Raw genomic sequence first — 24,683 nt, 5'->3', positions numbered from 1 at the left:
GCCAGAAGATAGATGCCTTTTTCAATCAAATACAAAGTAATAATAAAATCAAAATAATATATATTAATCCATCCAGCCTAAACTTCACTGTACCCAAATCAATTAATAAAAGACAGGAATTATAAGCGAAATAAATATTTACCAATATTATTTTCACTTTTTTTTTTAAGTCTAGCCGCGGAAGGGGCCCGCGATGTATAGTGATGGATAAATACTTGAGATTCTGTGAGGCGATGGAACTTTGCGCTCAACCGTTCCAATATTGTAAAATAAAATCTTTAATTGGTAGTCTAAGTTTCGGGACGCATTTCTGATACTGTAATCTTATGTAAACGTTTGTATCATTAAATAAATATATGCTAAACAAGGTAGTTAGATACCCCAACCTTTCTATTATTTGTTTATAGGGAATAGGTAAGTTCGATTTTATTTATTTATTTATTTATTTATGCCATGCCTATCACTATATGTTTAATGAAAGCGCAACAGTAAAAACTATTTTAATGTCATCGCGATCAGTTATAATTCCATTACAGTTAGTGCACACTTACGAAGGTGCAATTAAAACCACAAGTAGAGTGCAAGCTGGACCGCTAGGCGGAGCGGTGACACTTGTGAAGCGAGCTGGGGCCCGCGTGCCATGACCGTAGGCGGCGCCACGGGCTCGGACTAGGTGAATGGAACATGGGAGCTGGATATTGAGAAATCTTCTGATGCGTCATCGCGAGAGGAACCGACCCTCCATTAAGAGGCTGTCAACACCCAATGTCCTTGAAATTGATGTTACTTAAACAGTTTTTTAAGAAAGACTATTTGTTTTAGTCAAGTAAGAAAAATATATGTTCATATTAATTATATTTCAAAGACCGTGGCTGTACTCGATACATGATTGAACGAAATCGGCTCGATAGAAAATAATTGCAAAGATTGGTCTTAAAATCACAATTAAACGGTTTTATGTCTTTATTGTTTTGACTTATGACATAATATAATATTTATACATATACACAATTTCAAAACATTTATATCTAAACCGTCGTTGAGTAAAATATTACACTAATAATCCACTTTTTTTATTTAAATATTTTTCTTATTATTCCCTTGCCCAGGCCCAGTAACATGCGACAGTGCTATCTCATTTACTCCGATAGAAATAGACAGTGTGCGCGCTTTAGGTATTGACAGCCTCTTAAGTCCATTATTTAATAATATACGGAAGCATCTGGTTTCATGACACACATCTAATATGTAGGTAGATATTTGTTTTACAAGGGGGCCAAGTTGTTGTTTAAGCCCTCGTGCTAATCCAAGCAAGCGAAAGATCGCAAAATTGAACCACGAGAGTATCGAGTGGTTCTAAAAGTGAAATCTTGAGCGTTGCGAGGGTTGCAAGGCACGAGGGTTTAATAATGCTCCCGAGTGAAACACAAAAACTTTCACCACACCAACGCGAGGAACTGTAAAATATTAGAAAGTAGAAATAAAAAAAGTGTATATATAAAAAAAATATTAGGCTCAAATCAAATCCTAATAAACGCTATCTAATATTTAACATTAAAAATCATCATTTATAAGTCAATTGTATCAGCCTTACACGAGCACACATCTCAATTAAAATTTGCATCAGATTACTTTGTCACACATGTGGATAACATGCAACCTTTACAAGTTACTTATTTGCAAGTTACTAATTTGTATCATTACAAGCCCCACACCTTAAAAAGATATAAAACTTAAAAAGTACTTATCCGATTTTTTACGGGCTTTTTAGCGGGTTTACTTTAGATTGTCACTCAAATCACTCAAAGAACATTATTTATCTCTCCCTTAGTGTTTATATAGTACATAGTTATTTTTACTCTGTGGCTGACATGCTGCTGTCATATTTAGATATGTTTCGGTTAATTTTATATATATTTATATGTATGTTTATGTATGTCTATTTGTATTCCTTATATGTGTATGTTTATTCACTGTAATTGTGTGTATGAATGTAGGCTTCATAACGGTTTAGCAACACCTACTTTTTCGATTAACTTCTCTATTTCCGCTACCCAAAGGTTGTCTGGAAGAGATCGCTTTTTAGCGATAAGACCGCCTGTTGTTTGCCTCTAAATTTAATCAATTGTTTATTTTTCTTGTATATTTCTACTAAGGTATGCCAATAAAGAGTATTCTATCTATCTATCTATTGTCAGTAAAAAAATAGTGGTTTCAAAGTAAATTGTGAATATAACTTTGATCGCGTTGTTTTTATTTATTTTTGAAAAAAAAAAGCCCATTTTTTTAATTAGGGTAAAGGCACCTATTACCGTGGTAGTTAAGGAACTTTTCAAAAGAGATCCAAAAATTAAGGGTATCAATGCTGTCTAACAGCCAGGATTTTTTTTTTTTCATCAGAGCATTTAATGAACTTTCCGTTTCACACGTTTTTGGATTCATTTTGGGTTATTATATGTATTAAAATATTTTTTGAAGCCAAAATGACCATATCTTCTCTTACCGTGGCAAGGGACAGGCTGTGATTCTATTATCGTGAATTGAGCTTTCATTACCGAGGGTACAATTGGCATGATTTTTCTGCACTCGTTAATAGAAACCAAACTCAAAATTCGAAACCTAATACCGAGGGTTAAAACAATAATAACGACGTGGGTTCTGTATATTATTTTTGTGTCATTAAGTTTAATAATAAGTATGTTTAAAAATAAGAGATATATTCGAAGAGATTATAATTACACTTTGGCACAATCAAATACTATTAAATAGTTAACTTACCAAGTACCCACGAGTACCTGTATAACAAGTTATAAGTTGAATGTTTTACGTGTAAAACAACAAAAATTATTGTTAGTAAAGTTTTACTAAGGACGTATATGACTAATAGGCCTGCCTGTTATTAAATAAAGTAAATTTTTAAATGCTATAAAGATTGATAAGAGTTTGTCTTACTGACATAATTAGCTGCACAAAAAAAACAAGTAAGTAACATTTTCTCATAAGGCACAGCGTAAATTATAGTCGAAATTTTATAAGCTGGACGTTTACCACCTGAGTGAAAGTTTACCACAGTGAAATGGTAAACGTCCACATTATAAAATTTCGACTATATATAAAAACATGAAATTTTTTAATTCTAATATTTTTGATAAGGTAATTAAGTTAAATAAAGTCTCTCACATATTATGTTATAATTTACCCGTTTATAACTAACAAATCACAGTACTTTTCTTATTGCTGATTCTTATAGCTAAAAAAAATCATGTCTGAGATTTTGGACTACTGTATAAATAAAATTATATAAAAAAAAATCTAATCGGAATTGTCCGGCAGTTGGGTACCATTCCTTGTCTGTCAGAGTAATAACTGAATCAGAAAACAGAAGAATTTAAATATGATAATGATAACTGAAGTCTAAATTTTATCAACGAAATCTGTACTTGCGGTACCCTAAATGCGATATTTCAATACAATACCAAATAGTCACTCGGTAATAGATAACTCTTTAAGAGCCTATTACCGACCCATTCGATATTTCTCTGGGTCGGTAATAGATTTCTATACATTCTATTACCGAGGGTAATCTGATCATACCATCGGTAATAGGCTTAATTTGGAGTTTAATTAAACCTAATTCCGACCCATAAAAAGAATAAAACACAGATGTTTTTTCAAATCAAATCAAACACGTATATTACAAGCTTCTTGTAAAGACAAAATCACATAACTGGCAAGTAAATTTTAGGTTTTAACTCAAAATAAAAAAAGTTGACAGATTAAGGGTTCCCATAGAAACAAGGAAATCGGTGCTGAAGTTTTTGTTAAAAATTAAGGGTTAGTTGAATACTTTCCATACCACGGAAATAGCTCTTTAATAGCGTGAATAGATCAAGATTGGAATAAATAAAAGAAATTATAAAATTGATAATTTGTACCAAAACTAAAGAGTAAATAACAAAACTACCACTTTTTCTATTAACGTGGCATACCACGGAATTACTTACCACAGAAGTAATTGGCGCCTATCACCGCTGTATTTTATTTTCAATTTTAAACGTATTTCCCGGTCAAAAACTAAGTTAAAAGTAATTCAAAATCGTGTAGAAAACAATACACAACCTCTTAAAAGGCATTGCACTAGTTTATTTGCCATAACTATTACGTAAAACACTAAGTAAGATTGGAGTGCACTTACCTGTGGAGTCACGCGTCTGTATGGAACAACCGGTTCTTGCGCCGCCGTCGCACAAACTGACGAATCGCGAGTTTTTTGTTACACTCACACAAATGCACACTAATGGGCACGATAGACCAATGAATGAGCTTGTTTTGTGTATGCTTTATTTCTTAGAGAATAGATCTGTTTGCTTGCAAAATGCGTATTTGTAAACACCGCGGTGTTAGACGTCGATTTTGATACCCGCGTTAATAGGCGCCGTTACCCTAAGTGGGCTGAAAGAGTAGAAAAAAAACGATTATTATATTTTAATTTCATATTTTTACGCATATTAGGATCGTCAAAAAATGGTGCCAACTCTAAAATTGATCAAAGTAACCCCGGTTTACGGTAGACTTTTCCTGTGTGTTTATTATTATTGCAGGTGACTGTATTAGGACTAGGTACGTGGCGATACAGGACAGTTGCACTTGCATACTAACTTACATGTGGGTATCTCTGCAGATGTATATTGAAAGCGCCAATTACATCCACAGTTCCTGATTTCGGCGTTTAAGCGTTTTCGTTTCACGGAATATCAGCACATCGTTAGCCATATATCGTTAGTAATAGCAATATATATATTGAAATTTCAATAAACTCTAAACTTGTAATTGCCAAAAATGTTCAATATTTGATATTTTTGCATATGAACTATTTTTTTACATTTCAAATCATGTAAACGATGTGCTGATATTTGGTGAAAAGGGAAAATATTATTTCTCGGGTCTGATATCAGGCCTGATAAAGTGTGGATGTAATTGGCACTTAAGGAATTACATCACTCACATTTAAACAAAAATGTTATCACAGGTCAGGTGATATTCCACTAGCACTTAAAATCCAATCCAGTCAACTATTATTATTGCTGACGCCACCAGTGCCTGCCCCGTGGACTGATCGACAAAAAGTATGCATATATTTGAATTTAATTTCGCAAACAGGAAATACCGAGCTCGCTTGCGGACAAGTTGTTAACAAAAAGACAAAAGAAGCGGCTAGCAGACGCACTATAATGCGGAAAACATCTTGAGCTGGACCATTAACGAGTATTAAAAACCAATTACAGCTATAACAGCTAACAGTTAGCTGTGACATAAAATGTTTTTAGCCATTTTTTGGAAGTATTAGCAAGTAGCATTTAAGTAGTAAAAATACGGTAAAAACATTTTTTTTTTTAATTAAGTCAAACCAAAGATTTAAAGGAACTATCATGGAAACTAGGGACCATCATTCGACGCGAGAGGTACAATACTTATAACATGGGTATCTAGATAATAGAAGAATTACGGATTACTGGGTACTAGACATCACCGGTGACTGTGTCCGAAAAGCAGTAATATAACTTCTAGAAACACGCTATAAATGGAGGCGTTCGCGGTGTTCAACTTACGAAAAATTTGCCTCGATCCTTGCAACGAGCTAAACTCCGCTCTCCTACAGATATTCAATTAGTATGCACTTATTCATCGCTTGTGTTTGTGTGAAAGTTAGAGCCCATCCAAAATACAGACAGCAGGTAAGCAATAAGCTATATTTTTGGTAAGTGGAACACCGCGAACGCACTGGACTGTACTTATCTACTTATACACCATATTTTTATTGAATTCCGTTATGTTCGGGGTTAATTTTCAACAAAAATATATTTTTTTTTATATTAAAAGTAATTAAATGCTGCAAGTAGCGTTGTTGTAACACGGGTAAGTATTACATTTAACTCGACCAAATAATTGAAAACTTTGACATATGAAAGTCCTTTCGAACATCGATCGTGCGAGATAGTAGGTAAATATTACTTACGTTCAGTAGCAAATGTATAAACTTGTACTAATCACAAATCAATATGTAAACAGCCCCTAAGGCAAGTGTATACGCTCGTAGCGGCCTTATCAGATAAAAATAAATTATTGATAATCTCCGAAATGGAGTTAATTAGAACAACGGTGGCTTGAGAAAGTGACTTAATTAAAGCTCAGGAATGTATCCTTGAAATTAACGGAAATAAAAAAACACGGTGTAGAAGCAATGCATCGGGATCGGGTATAATTTAATGATTTATGATCCTTTACCAAAAAAAAGTAAACATTACAAAATGAACCTAATTACCTATTACCTACAATTGATTATATGTATTTCCAGAAGACTACGTGGTTACAAATTGCCATCTTTGCATTTTTTGTATAATAATCTAAAAAGCAATTTCATGATATTTGGATCAGTTTGACATAACCTTATTAAAATTTCTGTAACGATTATAAATTTAAATACAACTATGTGGCGCTATACTATATTCATGTTAATGGGGCTAATTTATGCACACCACGACTACTCGTATTTGCGACCGGCATTGTTATCTCAATGACTCTTATGAATAAAATTCACTGTCACTCAAATTCAAGCAATATCTTTGAGAAGCGTAACCACAATGGAGAACAACGCCCATAACGCCGTTTGAGAATTGAAAAAAACAGTTTATAGACGTGCAACAATTGCAGGGAGTTCATCAATCTTCGAGCGTAGTGTGCAACAAGCGGGCGGGGCGCGGGCGCGGGGGCGGCGACAATGACTCCGGTCATCCAGATAAATTATTAATTGGCCCTAGGGACATCACAAAGAAGCGGAAATATAAAACTTCTGCGATAGACCCCCCGGCGTTAGGAGTTTTACCTGACTCTTGCCCTGCCATTGTGTCCTGATTCAAAGGAAGGTATTTGCTTTTGATACCCTGTGGGAATTGCGCAACGACGGTTACCTACTCATAGGAAGCCTCTGAACTGTCAGTTTATAAGGCCGTATCGCTTTCCGAACTGATGCTTCGTTGGCTTTAGTATAACCCTTTAATAGTACCTACTGTACCTGCGAATGTATGATCCGCGATAAGGAAAACAGTTACTTACGGGATCCTGAACACTGTTTGTTATTGACAATACAGCCTTCACCGTGAACGATAAAAAAGGCCGTAAAAGATAAGCCAGAATGACGGCTGAGGTAGTCGTTTAAAAAAACAGATTAAATACCTTTCATCTCATAGGCCCAAAATATTGCTTATGTTCATTAGAAAGTCAAATTAAAGAAGGCAGATACACTATCTTATCAGTGCTAATAACATATGACATTGAAATTAGATAGAAGTGTACCTATTGCACACATTACACTTCTCTTGTGACGAAATCCTAATGGATCTTATCAGCGATCGTGTGCTAAACCTGCGAATTCACACCTTATTGTCGCAGGAGCCGATCAAGCGGAGATTCGGCGAAGTGGCCGGTCTTGTCCCTGCCCACTGCCCTCCGCGTCTCACGAGTCGGTGTCAAACAAATACTGCGCGCTTCCTGGAAGGGAAGGGACGCCGCGGCGCTTTAGAGATGCTGACGTTTTTGTACCCATACAGATAATAAATGACGCACGAAAAAAAGACACCGACCTGTTCACGAAGATAACGATCAGGAATGATTTTTATGGAAATGCTCGCCGGAATTATAACGATCAGGAATCCTTTGGGATGTGATGGAGCGAGCAGACAATACGTCGGCAAAGCTACACAGTCACATAATATCTGTTCTGATCTACAGTAATAGCTGTTAACCACGCCCTCGTTACGGCAGGTAAGCGTCGTGTCGTTGCATTCCAACCTGGACATCCTATCGGCATATAGGTTAATAAATGTATTGCGGGTGTCGCGGTTCATCTACTGCTTCTACTAATACACACTGAAAAATATGTCCAACCGATGTAACCACTTATATTCAAATGGTTATTCAACTTTCGCTCGCATACAAAAACTATATTCAGGCAAATTAAGACCATATTATTAAGAAGCAATTATATATCAACACCAGTATTAAGTACGAACTTACGAAGGGTTCTTAAACCATAATAGGATGTTCAAATAGTTCAGTATTTAAAGGAGCTGCGGCTAAAGGCATATAATAGCTTGAAAAGCTTAAAGGGAATTTTATTATTTGTCGAAACATAAAGGACTGCTGGTGAAGCCTTGGCGGAACAATGTCTCGGCAGACGCCGGCGTTACGTTCCTATTCCTTGAAAAGGATATGAACACAACTAAATAATGTAAAAAATGAAAGCAACCTATTTCCTATTCCAAAAAGAGACGCGAATCAAAATAATTATAAGTCCTCGTAGATCCAGCCTATTTAGGTATACCGACATGATCAGAGAGCTATTTATTATTTATTTATGACAGATTGTACGAAAAGTCACGTGAATATTATCCGATTGGCGTTATGTATCAACGATTGTCATCTTGGCTAGGCTCAGGTTATGGAAGGTAGGGTTAAGGAATAGAATCTCTATATACCCAAAAGTGTCCGACAAAAAACCATAAATACGTGGCGCTACAATACCTAGAATACTTGAGAAAAAAATCAAATCATAGACAGCGCACTTCACTCCGTCAATACCACCCAGGTTCTTAGCCAGTCTAGCGCTACTTTGGAGAGATTTGGAACTATTATTTATAGCTGACAGCTGGACACTTTTGCAACAGTTCTGCTTATGGAGATTTTATTCCTTGCCTCGACCTTCCATAGTTCAGGTGTCAGGTGTTCAGGTGTGTGTGAGTTAACATAAAGGCCACAGTCGTGCACATAATGATTAAGATTTTTATTATTGTATGTATGTTAGTCTGTAAGTTATGTATATATGGGCCATAGTTGCCTGAAAATAAATGATATTTAATTTAATTTTAATTTAATAGCCAAGCCAATTTCCATTATATCAGTAAAATATTTTTTTAAGTATGTTGCTTATAAATTCTTAATCACACTTAGTACATACACATATAGAGACAATGTTTTTTTAACCTTTGGAATGCAATAAAGGCTCGTTTGAACTTTCAACGGTAGGTATGGATTCTACCTTTTAGACAAAAACCAACTTCCATAATAAAAAAGAGCAAAACTATGCTCACCCTCTCGGGGACGGCGCATTGTAACCGCTTCGGGATGGAACTACTTTTTAAAAGGACCGATCCATTTCGATCTCTTACTTTTTTTGTTGTTATCGCGCCGTTTAGTTACATTACAATACAATATTATGTTAGTTAGGGTCACCAAACCGATTTTTATTTTGTGGTAAAAATGTAGGTAACGTGTGACGAAATTATGTAAACGCAAGGATTATTACCTAAATTGCATTTTTCAACCATAAAGCCTAAGGCATTTATTTTGGTAAACTAAAAATATTTTTGACTCATCACGTTATCACGTGTGCATTTAACAATCGGTACTAAAGTAAGTCGGATATACAACAGCACCGCAACCGGTACACTATGTGAGACTGATATAAAAAGAAGTGTACATAAAAGTGCCAACCCTAGCGCAGTTTCGTTACGCGCGAATAAAGAGCCGGCCATCTCGCACCGACCTGGATCACTGAAGGAACCACTATTTACCACTTCGCTTCCCATTCAAACTATTGTTCGGAAGTGAAGAAGTGGTCCATACTTGGAAATATAATGTATTCCATTGTACCAAAGTTAATATTTTAGCCGAACGAATTTCGCATCTATTGTATCCCACAAACGTTACCTGCCATTGAAAAGAATAAGTGTGCGGATTGCACACTTATTATGCGAAAAACATTTTAAATAGTGCAAATACCCGCGAACGGATCAAATATAAGCGCGTAATGCAAAATATTCCAAAGAACCTTTATAAGTGGGCTGGACGTCGTAATTGATCGCAGGAAATAATACTCACCGAAGCAAAAATAGTACCTACTGTCTGTACTTCACATCATAATACTCTTCCTAAGAATCGCTCCTACTGACCCAGTTTCTTTAACAACACTTCAGATAAATAAACAGCTAAAGGATAATCAGAATTAACAAATAAGTACACATACATCTTAGTTTATGGTGCGAAGTGCGTTGTGAAAGGACTAAGTAAATAATGAGCTTAATGAGAAAGGACTAAGTCCTAATAAATTTGTAACAACTATCGCATTGCTATTAAGATAATTTACTAGACGAACCGAGTGCAGTGACTGAGACGACTCGAGTTTAAAACAATAGTCTCGTCAGCGTCAGAATGAGGCGAAGCGACGCTGCGTAACGTGTGTGCTGGATACACCGGTGACCTTGAAGGACGCTAGAACGTCTTCCTACACTACAACTACATCACTTCCTGCTCGACGCCATCTTGTTGTCTCTGGCCATCGAACGTCGCCGGTGTCGGCGCCATGCGATACGTATCTGTTCACGTGACCCTAATGATTCTAATGAGCGACTTCGTTAAGTGAATTGTAATAGTTAAGTAATACGAGCCAACAAATAAAAATATACACATCACTTAAATGAGCGTCTGGGTATCACGAGGGCAATATTTGAACTAGTTATTGTTCAAAGTCCAATTGGAAATGCACAGATAAATCTAGAATAAAAAGTAATTTACTAAGCGATGTAGTCGGACAAAGCTTACTGATATTTAAGGTAATAAATAATTATTATCTGAATAAATACAGCAAACATACATTAATTACAATTATGGAAAATGGTAGGATATCTACGTCATTCATGTTTAATGATAAAGAATTTGCAGAGTTGTTTTTTCGGAATACCTAACCCGAATGCTCGAATGCACTTTCTTTATTACAGCCTCGTTTCTTTTGTCTATGAAAATGTAAACTTCCTGAACATATGCGATCCATAATGGTGGCAACATTAATGCTAGGTAAAGACAATGTGTCAACGCGACGGCACGGCCATAGACAATGTGTTGCAGCAGGCTGGCGCCCCGCAATCTTCCTAATGAGTGCATCCTTTCACACTTCTCACAAAGCCGGGGTTTTCCGGGTGATGTGACACGTATTCAAAACATCGTTCTTTGTTAATGGCAGCTGAAATGAGTTTTTATCATGATGCATTTGTTAATGGAAAGATATTTCTAATGAAAAATGAGTTTTCACATTCAATATAGCTAACGACATTAACGTGTTATTTATAACTTCAGCATATGAAACAGGGAAAATCGCTTTGCAGAAAGCAAAATGCAAAACCGCACTTTGCTCAAACGCATAGAAAAGATAGAGAAAAATTCAAGTAAATAAGTAACGTATGTATTACGGTTTACGCATGTATGCCGATTTAAAGTAGGAGGTACAGTCAGCATCAAAAGTAGCAGATCAAATAACGCTTCATAAGTAACTACTATTCTGTAACAGCTTGACAAAAAGTGATGTCTTTAATATAGAAAAACTAAGACTGTAAAAGCAGTAAAAGATATGCTATTGAACGCGAATTTTAGAAATTAATCTATATTTGGAAAAGTTATACGGAATATCAACTACTTTTGGCGCGTTGTTTCATCCGCTACTTTTGATGCTGACTGTACCTAGGCCATCAGTACTATCATATTGTAACACATAAATGTGGTTATGATATAGTTTTAATGTATAAAAACTGTTGGAGCACAATTTTCCAGTGAGAAGCAAAGTAGGAACATTTTACGGCGCACATTTTAGTTAATTCTGATTTTATTTAACCGGAAATTACGTACTCCGAAGTTATTAACCTAAGCGGATATTAATACACATTTAATTGCTTAGAACATTTCAGTTTAGTTGAACTCTTTAATAGTGTCGCCAACGTGGCGTTAGTGACTATATAGATTGGGATATTAACCTATAAAAAACACAAAGCATTATCTTGATAAGTAGCACAAATAAAAACTTAAGAAGTCGAGTCTACACAAATTCAACTGTAATACGAACTGACATAATAGTTGCGTCACTAACAAATACAAGCAATACATATTGCGGTAGTAACAAGAATGTAGCGTGCGAGCACTTCGGATGGGGGCCGGGCAAATAAAGAAATTTCGAATTTCCAAGTCCGCGGTACAATTCAACCCATAAATTAAGGGTCGGTAACGCGCATGTAACACCTCTAGAGTTGCAGGTGTCCATAGGCTACGGTGACTGCTTACCATCAGGCGGGACGTATGCTTGTTTGCCACCGGCATGGTATGAAAAAAATTGACCCATAATAGGCTAAATAATAAGAACCATAGTTCATGGGCGTCATTGTTTGTTATAGATACTGGAAACAATTTGTACATGAGACGCGAGAGTCAAAAATCAAATAAACGGACAGACAGACGGACATGATGAATCCATAAGGGTTCCGTTTTTTGCCATTTGGCTACGGAACCCTAAAAAGGGTTACGAAAATTAAGTAAGTCTGTAAGTAGTACAGAAATATACACAATTCATATAAACTAATAAAGCATTAGATAACATCAAAAGAACTCACTACCTGTTGCTGCAAAGGGGTCGCAGGGCGTGACTCTGAACAATTTGTACACCTGTGAGCCGGTCCAGAGAAGGGTTGCGTCTTCTCACGCTCGGCGCTCCTCGACGCAAGGTGTCGCCTTACCGGCCCCGGCTACGTAACAAGTGCCATCGGCAAAATTGCTCACTAACACTGCCACTTTTGTTATTATGCAAATTAAGCACAGGATAATATAATAGGCTTCCAGATATAGTAACTGACATTGTAGATGTGTTTTTAAAATGTTTTCAGTATAATTACGGTTTAGTCGCCTAGCGATAAGTGGGGACCTATTATAATCTATTTTAGGTACCAGTTATGGATCCTACATGGATGTATGCATTAAATATACCATCAGCTGTCTTAAAGTATGATGGTTCAAAATATCTAGGTACTACCTAACCTTCGTGTCAGGATGTAGTAGACTTGACTGGAAATTGTCCTACACCTACTGACATAACATTTTTTTTTTTAATTCCGCTACCTAAAGGTTGTCTGGAAGAGATCGCTTTTTAGCGATAAGACCGCCTGTTGTTTACCTCTTCTTTATGTGTTGTATTTTTTGTACTGTTTCTGTATTGAGGTGTGCAATAAAGTATATTTGTATTGTATTGTATTGTATTGTCCTTTACAAAAATAAGATTGTTCCCGTTCTAACGCTTCGCTATATCGAAGGCGTCCCAGTTAAATCGAACTATAAAGCCTAAAACTTTACTGAATTCTAAGTATTATAACTTTCTGTGCTTTTCGGGATGAATGCACCTCGATGAAATAGGAGCAGGTAATAATCACACGTTGTATTTTATATTCTTCAGGGTTCCGTACTTTAAAAAAAAAGGAACCCTTAAATCGCTTTGTTGTCCATCCGTCTGTCTGTCAAGACCCTTTATATCGGGAACGGGAGCGTGTAGGTATCGAGTTGAAATTAAAACCAAATATATCCCTACTCAGGCCTACATTCCCTTGAAGCTATCAAACTTCTAAGATAACGTAAAATAGATACGGCCGTTTATGCTGCAAAAAACGTATATTTCGAGTTATCGACACTCTCAGGGAAATCAAAATTTATAGGGTACTTACCATTCACCTAGAACTATGAAATTTGGCAAGTAATATCGTCTTACACTACACTACAAGTACAGGAAAAAATCTAAAAAATAGGTATAAATTTGTAAATAAATAGTTAAATTTGTACGGAATCGACTCCGAGAGCCCGACTCGCAATTGTCCGGTTTTTTATTCTATAACCACTGTCTATCTTTTCTGAGAACTCATCACTTTTACTAACTGTAAAAGGAACAACAGAATCAGATTAAATTCAACAAACATAATGTAACAAATAAGTATATTGACTGAGATAGTTTTATTTTTGTTTTTTTATTTATTTTTTCTTATACTGCAAAAATGTACCTATTGATAACTAAGTACTTGTCGAACGTAATACCATTCAAAGTTAGTCATTTCGGGAAATTCTACTTAAGAGGTCAGGGTTTCGAATGTTGCGTCCAACTCTTTTTTACTATGATTAGGGTTGCCATACGTCCCATATAATACCTAATATTATTTTCCTGTTAACTCAACAAGTATTTTCAGACATTTAGTGGAAAAAAATCGGAAATTAGTAATTACAATCACGTTAATGGTAGACGTATATACTAACAAATCTAACCCTATACGATAGAAAATGCGTCAAAGTCAAAGGAACTGTATGCAGCAAAACCCCACAAGTGCTTTAGCAGCATCGCTCTTAGAGAAACAGCACATGAACTACCTATGTAATTTCATTACAACACCGTACTGACATCACCGGCTGCGGTAATCGCAAGCTTGGGTCATCATTACCCTCTACACACCGGCAATACAGGAACAAGTGAATAAACAATAACACTTGACTAGTGACAAAAGAACAAAAGCAGCCCTTGAAAATCATTTGTAAAAAAAAATTCGAAGCCTAAGAAGATGTAACAATGCTTTTATAAGGCAGGTAAATATTATTGTAGGAAATTTTGGGGGATTCGTTATTTGAAATCTTGGGGAATAAATAATTTCTGATTTCTGAGCGCAAATCAATTAATAACAATGAATAACAGTTTGGTTCCCGTTAACCACATATTCGTAATGTTACCTTATTGGTTGTCAGGTAAACCTCGAGCTGACACACAACTTACTTAAGCACTAAAAAATATTTCCAAATATCACAAAAATATCTACAATCGCAAAGTAAAACACCGTATCTAGTCATTGAGTTTAAAATGGGAATATTAGCCAAAGCCAAATAAGAACATAAACTTAATAGTAACAATAATAGTTAATAATTCTTTATATGTACTTATAGATAGTAAAGGTACAATAAGTGTATTGAAAGTGAGTGCATTATTCGCCAATAAACAATATGTTTGACGAAACAAATGTAAAAAAAGCGGCCAAGTGCGAGTCGGACTCGCCCATGAAGGGTTCCGTACCATTTATGACGTATTAAAAAAACTACTTACTAGATCTGGTTCAAACCAATTTTCGGTGGAAGTTTGCATGGTAATGTATATCATATATTTTTTTTAGATTTTTCATTCTGTTATTTTAGAAGTTACAGGGGGGGGGACACACATTTTTTCACTTTGGAAGTGTCTCTCGCGCAAACTATTCAGTTTAGAAAAAAAATATATTAGAAACCTAAATATCATTTTTGAAGACCTATCCCTAGATACCCCACACGCATGGGTTTGATGAAAAAAAATTTTTTTTTTAATTATTATGATATATTAAAAAAAAACTACTTACTAGATCTCGTTCGAACCAATTTTCGGTGGAAGTTTGCATGGCAATGTATATCATATATTTTTTTTAGATTTTTCATTCTGTTATTTTAGAAGTTACGGGGGGGGGGGGGACACACTTTTTACCACTTTGGAAGTGTCTCTCGCGCAAACTATTCAGTTTAGAAAAAAATGATATTAGAGACCTCAATATCATTTTTAAAGACCTATCCATAGATACCCCACACGTAGGGGTTTGATGAAAAAAGATTTTTTGAGTTTCAGTTCTAAGTATGGGGAACCCCCAAAATTTATTGTTTTTTTTCTATTTTTGTGTAAACATCATAATGCGGTTCATAGAATACATCTTCTTACCAAGTTTGAACAGTATAGCTTTTATAGTTTCGGAAAAAAGTGGCTGTGACAGAATCGGACAGACAGACGGACATGACGAATCTATAAGGGTTCCGTTTTTTGCCATTTGGCTACGGAACCCTAACAATGTACCAGACTTTATTTATGAAAATAAATTAAAAATTAAAATTTAAAAAAATCCAGTAACTTTGTCACCCGTTGTAATGGGGTCCGTTTGCGTCAAATCCGGTAATTCTGATTTTTTGCAGACTTGTTTATGATCTTGGCTCAATGAATAATCCAAGTTTGTGACCTCGAGCGCCGACCGCAACTTTGTAAAAAATCGAAAAACCCGCGAATATTATTATTTTTTTAGATTTGGGCGATTATAACCCTAACGGACTGGTTTTTGATAGTGGTGTTTGATCAGGGAGTTTTTAAACTAGACTAATTTTGCTACTAAACAAGACTAGAACTGTCTCTATAGATCTAATAGTTTCCAAGATAAAAATCCTTTCTAATTTTATATTTTTTTCGAACTTGGATTAATGGGTACCTTTGTAAATGCAGTGAGTATGTACTTTTGTCTCAGGCGATGCCGCTTGGCACGATTGTTCCTTATGTCAAACAAAGCTGATTTTGCCCGGTAGCCACGAGATCGTAGGTACCGTGCCTACCCCTCAAAGCAGGGGAGGAAATGACTTACTCAGTCTACGAATACAAGGTCGAGAATATTATAAATTTGGAAAGGCTTTATCTCGGAAACTTTTAGATCTAACAGAGACATTTCTAGTCTCGTATTGTAAAATTTAGTGTACTTTAAAGAACGCCCTGAGAAGGCATTATCAAAAACTAGTACTTAAGGGTTATAAATGTTATAATCGTCCAAATAAATAAAAAATGTCGCGGATTTTTTGGATTCTTCATTGGGCCAACATCATAAACAAGTCTGAAAAAAATGAGAATTACCGGATTTGACGCAAACGCTAATGTATAAAGTTCCTGGATTAATATATAAGTAGTATGTATGTACATATATAAACTACATCTTCAATGAAATCTAAATTTCTAATTATAAGAGTTAGGAACATTTAGAAATTTGTATGAAATCGGTGTTTTGTTGCTAATTTTTACAATAATAAAATTTTTAAAATAGTCAAACGTAGGGCATAGCTATGGTTAATATAAATAAAATTATGTAAAAATATTTTCCATAAATTATCCGATTATCCAGAGAGGAAAATGGGGACTACGTTTGTATGGAGAAGCGGCCATCCCCTTTCCTCTTAAGCGGATATTTCATTCAGTCGACTTGAGAGCACCATGTGTGGATCACATAACACATTCATATCCCTAACCCTTCGCTTTCATCGAAATCAATTAATGATTTGGTGTCTAATCTGGACTTCCCCATGTGACAGATGTGTACGACAGGAGGGATCGACGTCGAAAATTTGAGGATCTCCCTCTAAATCCGAGCAGCCCTTCTGATTGTGCAAACTGTTCGTTGCGTACTGGGTACCTACCACATCTGTCCACTTGCTATCCTGGATGCAATAGGGTCGCTATGTTTTTACATCGACATCGATGAAGCATTAAGTAACCAGCTGACTACAATGGGTAATAAAATACGTAACTCAACAACAACAAAGCGTCTTAATGACGATAGCAATTAGAACAAATAAAATGCGTTTCATTAATTTAAAAAAATAGGTGAGCACAGTCAATCAAGCAAAACGAATAAGAGAAACACTTCCTGAAACTGGTTGAGTTTGCAAACAGCAGCGGAACTGGTATTGTTTTGTACCGAGAACCAAGTGTGCTCGAGACATATTCCAACGGACTTAATGCTTCCTGTTTCCAATGAGAATGTAAACATTGGCTCTTTGTTTGCTGTAATCTACCTTCGTTACAACGAAATGGCGTACCGTGTAGAGGACTTAGATACTACAAGCAGACAGCCAAGTAGTTAACTTGCATGTTAAAAGTGTTGGTAGTTAGTACCTACCTATTAGGGACGATAAATAAACTTTGTATTGTAAATGTAACATCGAAATAAATGAATTAATTTATTAATCAGCGAGTGTCGATAAGCTGCGCTGTTTTCGCAACCACCCTATGGTAACAGGATAGGACGCTGCACTCTGTCCCTCGGCGAGATAAAGTCGCCCTAGCTTGCATTCAAACAAGTGGCTCACTCACACTAACAAGTAATCAGGAAGTACAATGGAGATTAAACTGACTTGACACACACACGTGTCATATAAGTAATAATATTCGTCCAACTATAGCTGTAGCTACGACATATGTAGGTGAATATAAATAATATTGCGTACACACACAAAGGGACAATTTAAATAACGCGTCTCGTGCGTTGTACCAGGAAGTAGCGCTCTTACCCACACATGGGTGAGCCGTACGGGCAAGTAGGTTGGTTTGTTATGTGGCGCTCGTCTCGCACACTTGTGCGTCGGCTTCGCGTGGGAGCGCGCGCACATGGCCCCGATTGGGAAATAGCCAAGCGAGCCCCCAGACGATACTTTTACGACACTGATTATTACAATTATTTGTCGCAAGCCGCATAATAATAAGGCAACGCTCTACCCCCAGGGTTATGTTATGGGCTTACGAAAAATAAGATTTAATTAATCCTTACTCGCTAGCAGCAAGCCAGGGTTCGGAACCGTTTTCAGGTTACATCGCAAAGCAACAGTAGATGGTTGACGTTGAGTTGTTGTTTCGCGAGTGCCTAGTGCACCTAAATAATGTGACGAATTGTCACTTGACCGTATCACAGGAGAAGAGCATCTGGTTGGTGGGATTGAGCGTTACGGGCGTTTAAATATTAAATGTATTGCGAGTACTCAGCTCATGTTTTATTACGGTTTCACATAAGTAATTAAATAAAATAACATCATGTAGGATAAGCGTGTGCTCGGCAGCGGCGGTCAGAGCAAAGAAAAATAATGCATAAATCGTATATACAGGGTGATTCATGAGACGTGAGCAGGACTAAGCCTACACAATCAGTAAATGTTAATGAACCGTTCATCATCATATTTAAGTAAAACAATCTCGCTTTATTTCTGTTATTTAAATTTTTGGGAAGGACAAATTTGATAATCTACAATCATGGACATCCTACAACACTTAATTAAGAAAGATAAAACCTCTTAAACCGTTATGACAGCAGTTTGATTATGAAGAAAACAAAATGTCACACTTGAGTGAGATACGATTTTTCAAAAGTAACCAGACATTCAATTTGTCACTTGTTATGGATAAAACAAAGAGGGTGACCATACATGGCGTAAATAAATTAAAACATTTTTTTTTAACAGTAAAAAATAAAAGAACGTTAATCTCACAAATACTGGTACGAAACAGTTGCTTTATAACTTACTGAATGCTCAAGCTTGATCCTGCTCACGTCTCCTGAATCACCCTGTATATATTTTAATTCATTAAGGGTGAGTTGCACAAATCATCTTTCACCATTAAACGATCACTAAATTAAATTGTATGGGTTTCATAATTAACTGCAGTGCTGAGGTTGATCGTTGATCAGTCTATAATGGTTGGTGTAAATGGCTCAAACTATGAGCAGAGCGAGTTAAATAAGTAAAATGTGATCTCTCGTGAGTTGCAGCACACGTCACGCAGCAAGTCGTGCCCGCCCCATACGGGTGCATTCCCGACCCGGTTTTTTTTAACGCGTTGATCCCAAATGCACGAAGGGGGTCTCTTTGTCATGTCATGTGACACTTGTGCGCATAGAATCTGGCCCCTTGGGGTTACTCGTTCAAATTAAGGATTAATTGCGTAGGCTATAACGTTGCCTGGAAGCTTAAGCAGACCGGCTGTAAACTGCTAAATTCGTGACAATATATATAGTAGGCTAGATGACTCAAAATAAGCTCATATCAGATGAACTTTTTTCACTCCAGCAACCCAAGCCGAAAAGTTCACCTGATATTTAGCTCTGCTTTACATGCTTGAAAGTATATGATCGAGTTTTTGTCTACTGACATACAGAGGAAAGAGGACGGCCGCTTCTCCATACAAACGTAGTCCCCATTTTCCTCTCTGGATATTGACATAATGGAAAATATTTTGACATAATTTTATGTATATTAACCATAACTATGCGCCTACGTTTGACTATTATTATAATTTTTTTTATTGTAAAAATTTGGAGCGAAAAACGGATTTCATACAAAATTCTAAATGTTCCTAATTATATCTCATATCATAACTGTGGTAGATATAAAATAAATGGTGTCAAAATAATTTCAATTATGTTAGTATCCAGGGAGGAAAATGAGGACTACGTTTTTATGAAATGGCAATTTCGCACGGGCACTTTCGTCTTAAATATTAAACAATTATCTAGTGTTTAATGGAGATACCTACTCATAATATGTGAACTGAACTTACAAAAAGTCAAAAAACTTATAAACCATGTTATGTTTTTATTACGTAAGACGATTTTTGGCAGTTTTTGACTCCCTCCTCCCCTTTATAAGATAAAATAATAATCCCTCCGGTGTTGCGGGTGTCCATGGGCAGCGGTAATCGCTTACCATCAGGTGATCTGTCTGCGTCTGCTCATTTGCCTCGTATAACATAAAAAAATAATAGTTCGTTCGTCAGGCAAGTCGCTGAAATCTGAAGAAAAAAAATTTTTTTTTTTTTCAAAAATTAATTTAAAATAATCTTGACGTCAGGCAGAGGTGGAGGTTGGCCATATATATATAACGTATCTCCTACAACAGCGATTTAAAAATAAACTAAACATAATGCATTTGAGTTACAATTCATTCGAATCGAAGCAATTTGTATTAAAATAAATAGGTAATTAAGTAATTAAGTACGTGCAATAATAGTAGGCCACAGTGGGACGTATTATTAGATTTAGAATATTGTGTAAGATTATTGGCGTTGTTGTTGCGTGACCACAAGACGACTTGGATCGGCGTTGGCTGAGGCCAGAGGAAGTGGACGATTTCTTAACAGCCATAATAAGGGGCTGCAGGAAGAGGCCAGATGCACAATATAGCTGTTTGATAAAGTGTTGCTTAAATTATGTGACAGATATTTTGACAAAGCAGCATTTATAAGTACAAGTACCTACGGCTAGCAAATTGATCTAAATCATGCATGCAATGGAAATCATATATATTACCTATCAACAAAATATGTATTACAAATATATATTTTATGCGGGTCAAAAGTTTTGTAAGGTTCCGTTTCTCCAAATTATATTTTTATCACACCAAAAACGTGCCAATAATATGTATACACTACCTTAATATATGGGCAATTCTAACTAAAACTAGAACTAGTGCCCAAGCCAAATCTTGGGATTAGTTGTCAAGAGGACCCCAGGCTCCCATGAGCCGTTGCCAAATGCCGGGACAACGCGAGGAAGAAGAATATATGGGCAATTCGTGGATACATATTTTTGGCATTTTTTTCGTATCGATATTTTCAGACGTAGGTAAAAGTACGTAGTTGTACCGTACGATGTCATAACTTTGTACATACCTACAATGTGTAAATCCAATACAAGCGATGAATTAAACCAGTTAGAAAATTTATCTGTGTAATCATACTAATTCTTTAATCAAGAAGTTATTTTTAAGTTAGGTCTAACTTATGACCCTGTAATATTTTTTTGAAAATTTTCTAAACAGCAATGACAATATGTACCTACTGCAAAACATTACGAGACGTAACCACAGAATAAATAATAGTATGTACTACCGTACAGAAAGGAAACTTCCTACAAAACCGAAGTTTGACAGCGATTCAGACGAATCATGTATCCTTTCTAAGGTATGGCATTATCCCTTTCGGGTATTTAGGGTTGCTTTTAATTGCTCCTAGCAATGCTGAGCCGAACAGAGCTGAGAACGCCCGAACGCTGCAGTTTCCCACCACGGACATAACGAGGGCATACCATGACATGACCTTACGAAATACGAGCTTTTTATGGTTAGGTACTTTACTGTCAACAAACGTTGACAGTTAATTTAAAAAGCTCGTATCACGCATACTTCTTAGGTCCTAAGCTAGCTACCGTTTAAATATTCGGCCGTAGGTAATGAATTTACACACTGTATACTAGTATTATTATGTTAGTGGGCAAAGGTATCATACAGATTTCTCCTTTTAGTGATTAACAGTGGCCTACACCTAGCGCTGGTGGCCTAGCGGTAAGAGTAATCCGGAGGTCGCGGGTTCAAACCCCGGCTCGTACCAATGAATTTTTACGAACTAAAGTACGAACTATCATTTGATATTTACCAATCGCTTTTCGGTGAAGGAAAACATCGTGAGGAAACCGGAGTAATCCCAATAAGGCCTAGTTTAGTGAGCGTCAGGATGGCGGGAGGACCTCAGCAAAATTGAACGAAATATTTATAAACATATTGTACCTTCGGTGTACCTCAGTGTACCTTTAATACAATCCAGTGTACCTCTCCCTAAAACGAGATATTTAACAAAAAAAGGTCCACCCGCCATTCTGACGTCAGGATGGCGGGTGGACCTATGAAATCTTGAGTTTACCCCTCTGGGTTAGAAGGTCAGATGGCAGTCGCTTTCGTAAAAACTAGTGCCTACGCCAATTCTGGGGATTCGTTGTCAAGCGAACCTCAGGCTCCCATGAGCTGTGGCAAAAATGCCGGGAAAACACGAGGAGGAAGAGCTGCCTTCACCTAATAATGTTAATTGGGTAACTATTCCAACGAGTGCCAATTCTTGCTTTTGGTTGAGACGCGTGTACATAAATAAAGCAATGGATAAATAAAACGAATAAAATTAAATCAAAGGTTCAGCAAACGACTCTGTAATTACGTCTATGCTATTTAAGAGATCTGGTGAGGTTACACCTCCTTGACGAACTCCGCATTCTAGCCTGTATTCGCTAGAAGTCGAGTCGCCCCATCTTACTGAGTTCAACTGATTCTCATACCGTATCTCAACAGATTCACGGTTTGCTTTGGTACGTCTGAATTATCGAGTTTCTCCCATAGTAAATTATAATTTACCAGGTCGAAAGCACGATTAAGGTCTAAGAAGCAAGTATATACCGAAGTATCCCTATGAAGGTAATGACTTACGGTAGACTTTAGGCTGTATATAGCGGAATCTGTTGAGAGCCCGGTACGAAAACCAAATTGCGCATCGCTTAACTCCAGATTATGCTTCAAGGACGGGTGTAGTAGCCTTTCTAGTATTTTTCCTGTAATGGTTCCAAGAGAAATGGGACGATAGTTTTTTAGACTGGTGAGGTCACCCGTCCTATTCTTTGGAATAGGAACTACCACGGTTCTCAGGAGACTGTCCGGCAGATAGCTATAATAATTATTATAAAGTAAAATTACATAATATGGTAATTTATGTCACTTAATATCATGCTTTGTTTTTGTTAATAAAATGTACTTTACATTGAATTTAGATCTAAGATAAGTACCTTACCAAATATTGTACGCCTTTGTAAGGCAGGATATGGAGAACATGACTCATTTACCTAAGACCTTTGTAGAACCCATAACCATACAATAAAATATTTTTGATTTGATTTTGATTAAAAATCCGGCCTGATACAGAGACAGACAGACAGTCCAGTCGTACGGACGGATAGCGGAGATACAAAAACAGTAGCCAGGAATTAACGGTTCTCGCCAAACAAAATCTGAAGCTCCAGTTATTTAGTACTTTGAAAAGTTATACGGTGTCATTTGTCACCTTTCGGGTACCGGACTCTAAAATCAGTAAGATTATCCAGAAATACAGTAACAAAACAAACTCTTTCTTACCTGAAGATTTCCAAGCCATTGTAATCTTCGTAAAGGCCAGCACTCTGTTACCTAACTTGATAGGCCTCTTTAGTCCACGAGTAGTAAGTGGCGCAATGTTGCGGTGTGACATCATTGCCTAGTTCTGAGTCGAGTGGCACCCGATTATGTAACCAGAAACAAAAACGCGTGAATCGGGGTCGCGGCTCGCGGGCTACAGACTGCGGACCAGGCTCTCGGAAGTGCGTGAAGACGTTGCAACACTTGCGACACTGAATATCGTGATTCATTGCGACCGACGGACGGACGGTTCATGAATTTTAAGACTCTGGCGGCAACACATCTGACCTAAATCGACTAAGTAGTAGGTCAATTACCAATACTTTCCTTGATTTGTTAAAGAGCTCACAAAAGCAATTCTTGAATCAATTGTCAGACTAATTTTTAGTGGGCAGGTAGAGAAGAAACTATGTATTAGAAGATTTAAAAAATAAAGTTGATAGTAATAAGGCTTGACTTAAGACGCTTGTCTTTGATAAGCGCAAGAAAGGAATAAAAAGTAAATTTAACCATCATAATATGTACTTATCACAATAATTCCGAGCTATCTAAATATGCTCCAGTTTGAAACAATATTCAAAGAACATGTTCTAGCATCGAAGGAGAAATAGATAAAGCGGACGCGAGGCGACGGGTCCGCGCTTCCGCTACGTGGCCCCATTCCTCTTCCGGGCCGCGGCCACCGCCGGAAGTAAAGCAGAGATTCGCGCGTCCCTCCCTGTGTAACCCCCATGCTTCCGGTGGCTGGCGGCCGCCGCTGTCTAATTTCCTCTTCCCGTGTACCTATATTAATTTCCGGCTTAAGTATTTCGCCTGTTTTGTTGCTAGTTCACCACCTTATTAGCTCTCATGATACATGTGCTGCAGACATGGCACATCATGGAAGACATTTTGATCTAACAAAATTTGAGACACAACCTGCCTATATATACTTTACATCCCTATGAGCTGTTCTAGTTTGATTTGAAAAAAAATGTCATACATAAATAAAGCATTAAGGTCACTGTGGGCAAGACCGTCTATAAGGCAAGTCCGTCAACACATTATAACTTTTGAATTAGAAAGCGTTTGCCGCTTTGGCGTCAAGTTTATAAGTCAGTTTTTCGCCCTAGTTCCCTCACTCTAAAACAGATGGCGCTGTGACAACGAACTTCAGAGCAATCCGCGTAAACAAGTCATTACGTGTATGGAACTCGAAGTGATAG

The 24,683-nt window shown here is 36.8% G+C and overlaps 1 protein-coding gene across 1 annotated transcript in view; it reads right to left on the bottom strand.

Moving 5' to 3' along the window:
- The window catches only part of LOC133517421 (uncharacterized), an 88,945-nt gene extending 65,487 nt beyond the window's left edge, over positions 1 to 23,458 (bottom strand). The window contains exon 1 of the mRNA XM_061850737.1: positions 23,440 to 23,458. Within this exon, the coding sequence (XP_061706721.1) occupies positions 23,440 to 23,458 (19 nt within the window). The remainder of the gene's footprint in view (positions 1 to 23,439) is intronic.
- Positions 23,459 to 24,683: the final 1,225 nt, after the last annotated feature.

Source organism: Cydia pomonella, chromosome 4, assembly GCF_033807575.1.
Source record: "Cydia pomonella isolate Wapato2018A chromosome 4, ilCydPomo1, whole genome shotgun sequence".
NCBI lineage: Eukaryota > Metazoa > Arthropoda > Insecta > Lepidoptera > Tortricidae > Cydia > Cydia pomonella.
The sequence above is the reverse complement of the archived record's forward strand: the minus strand, read 5'-3'. Positions and strand labels throughout refer to the sequence as shown.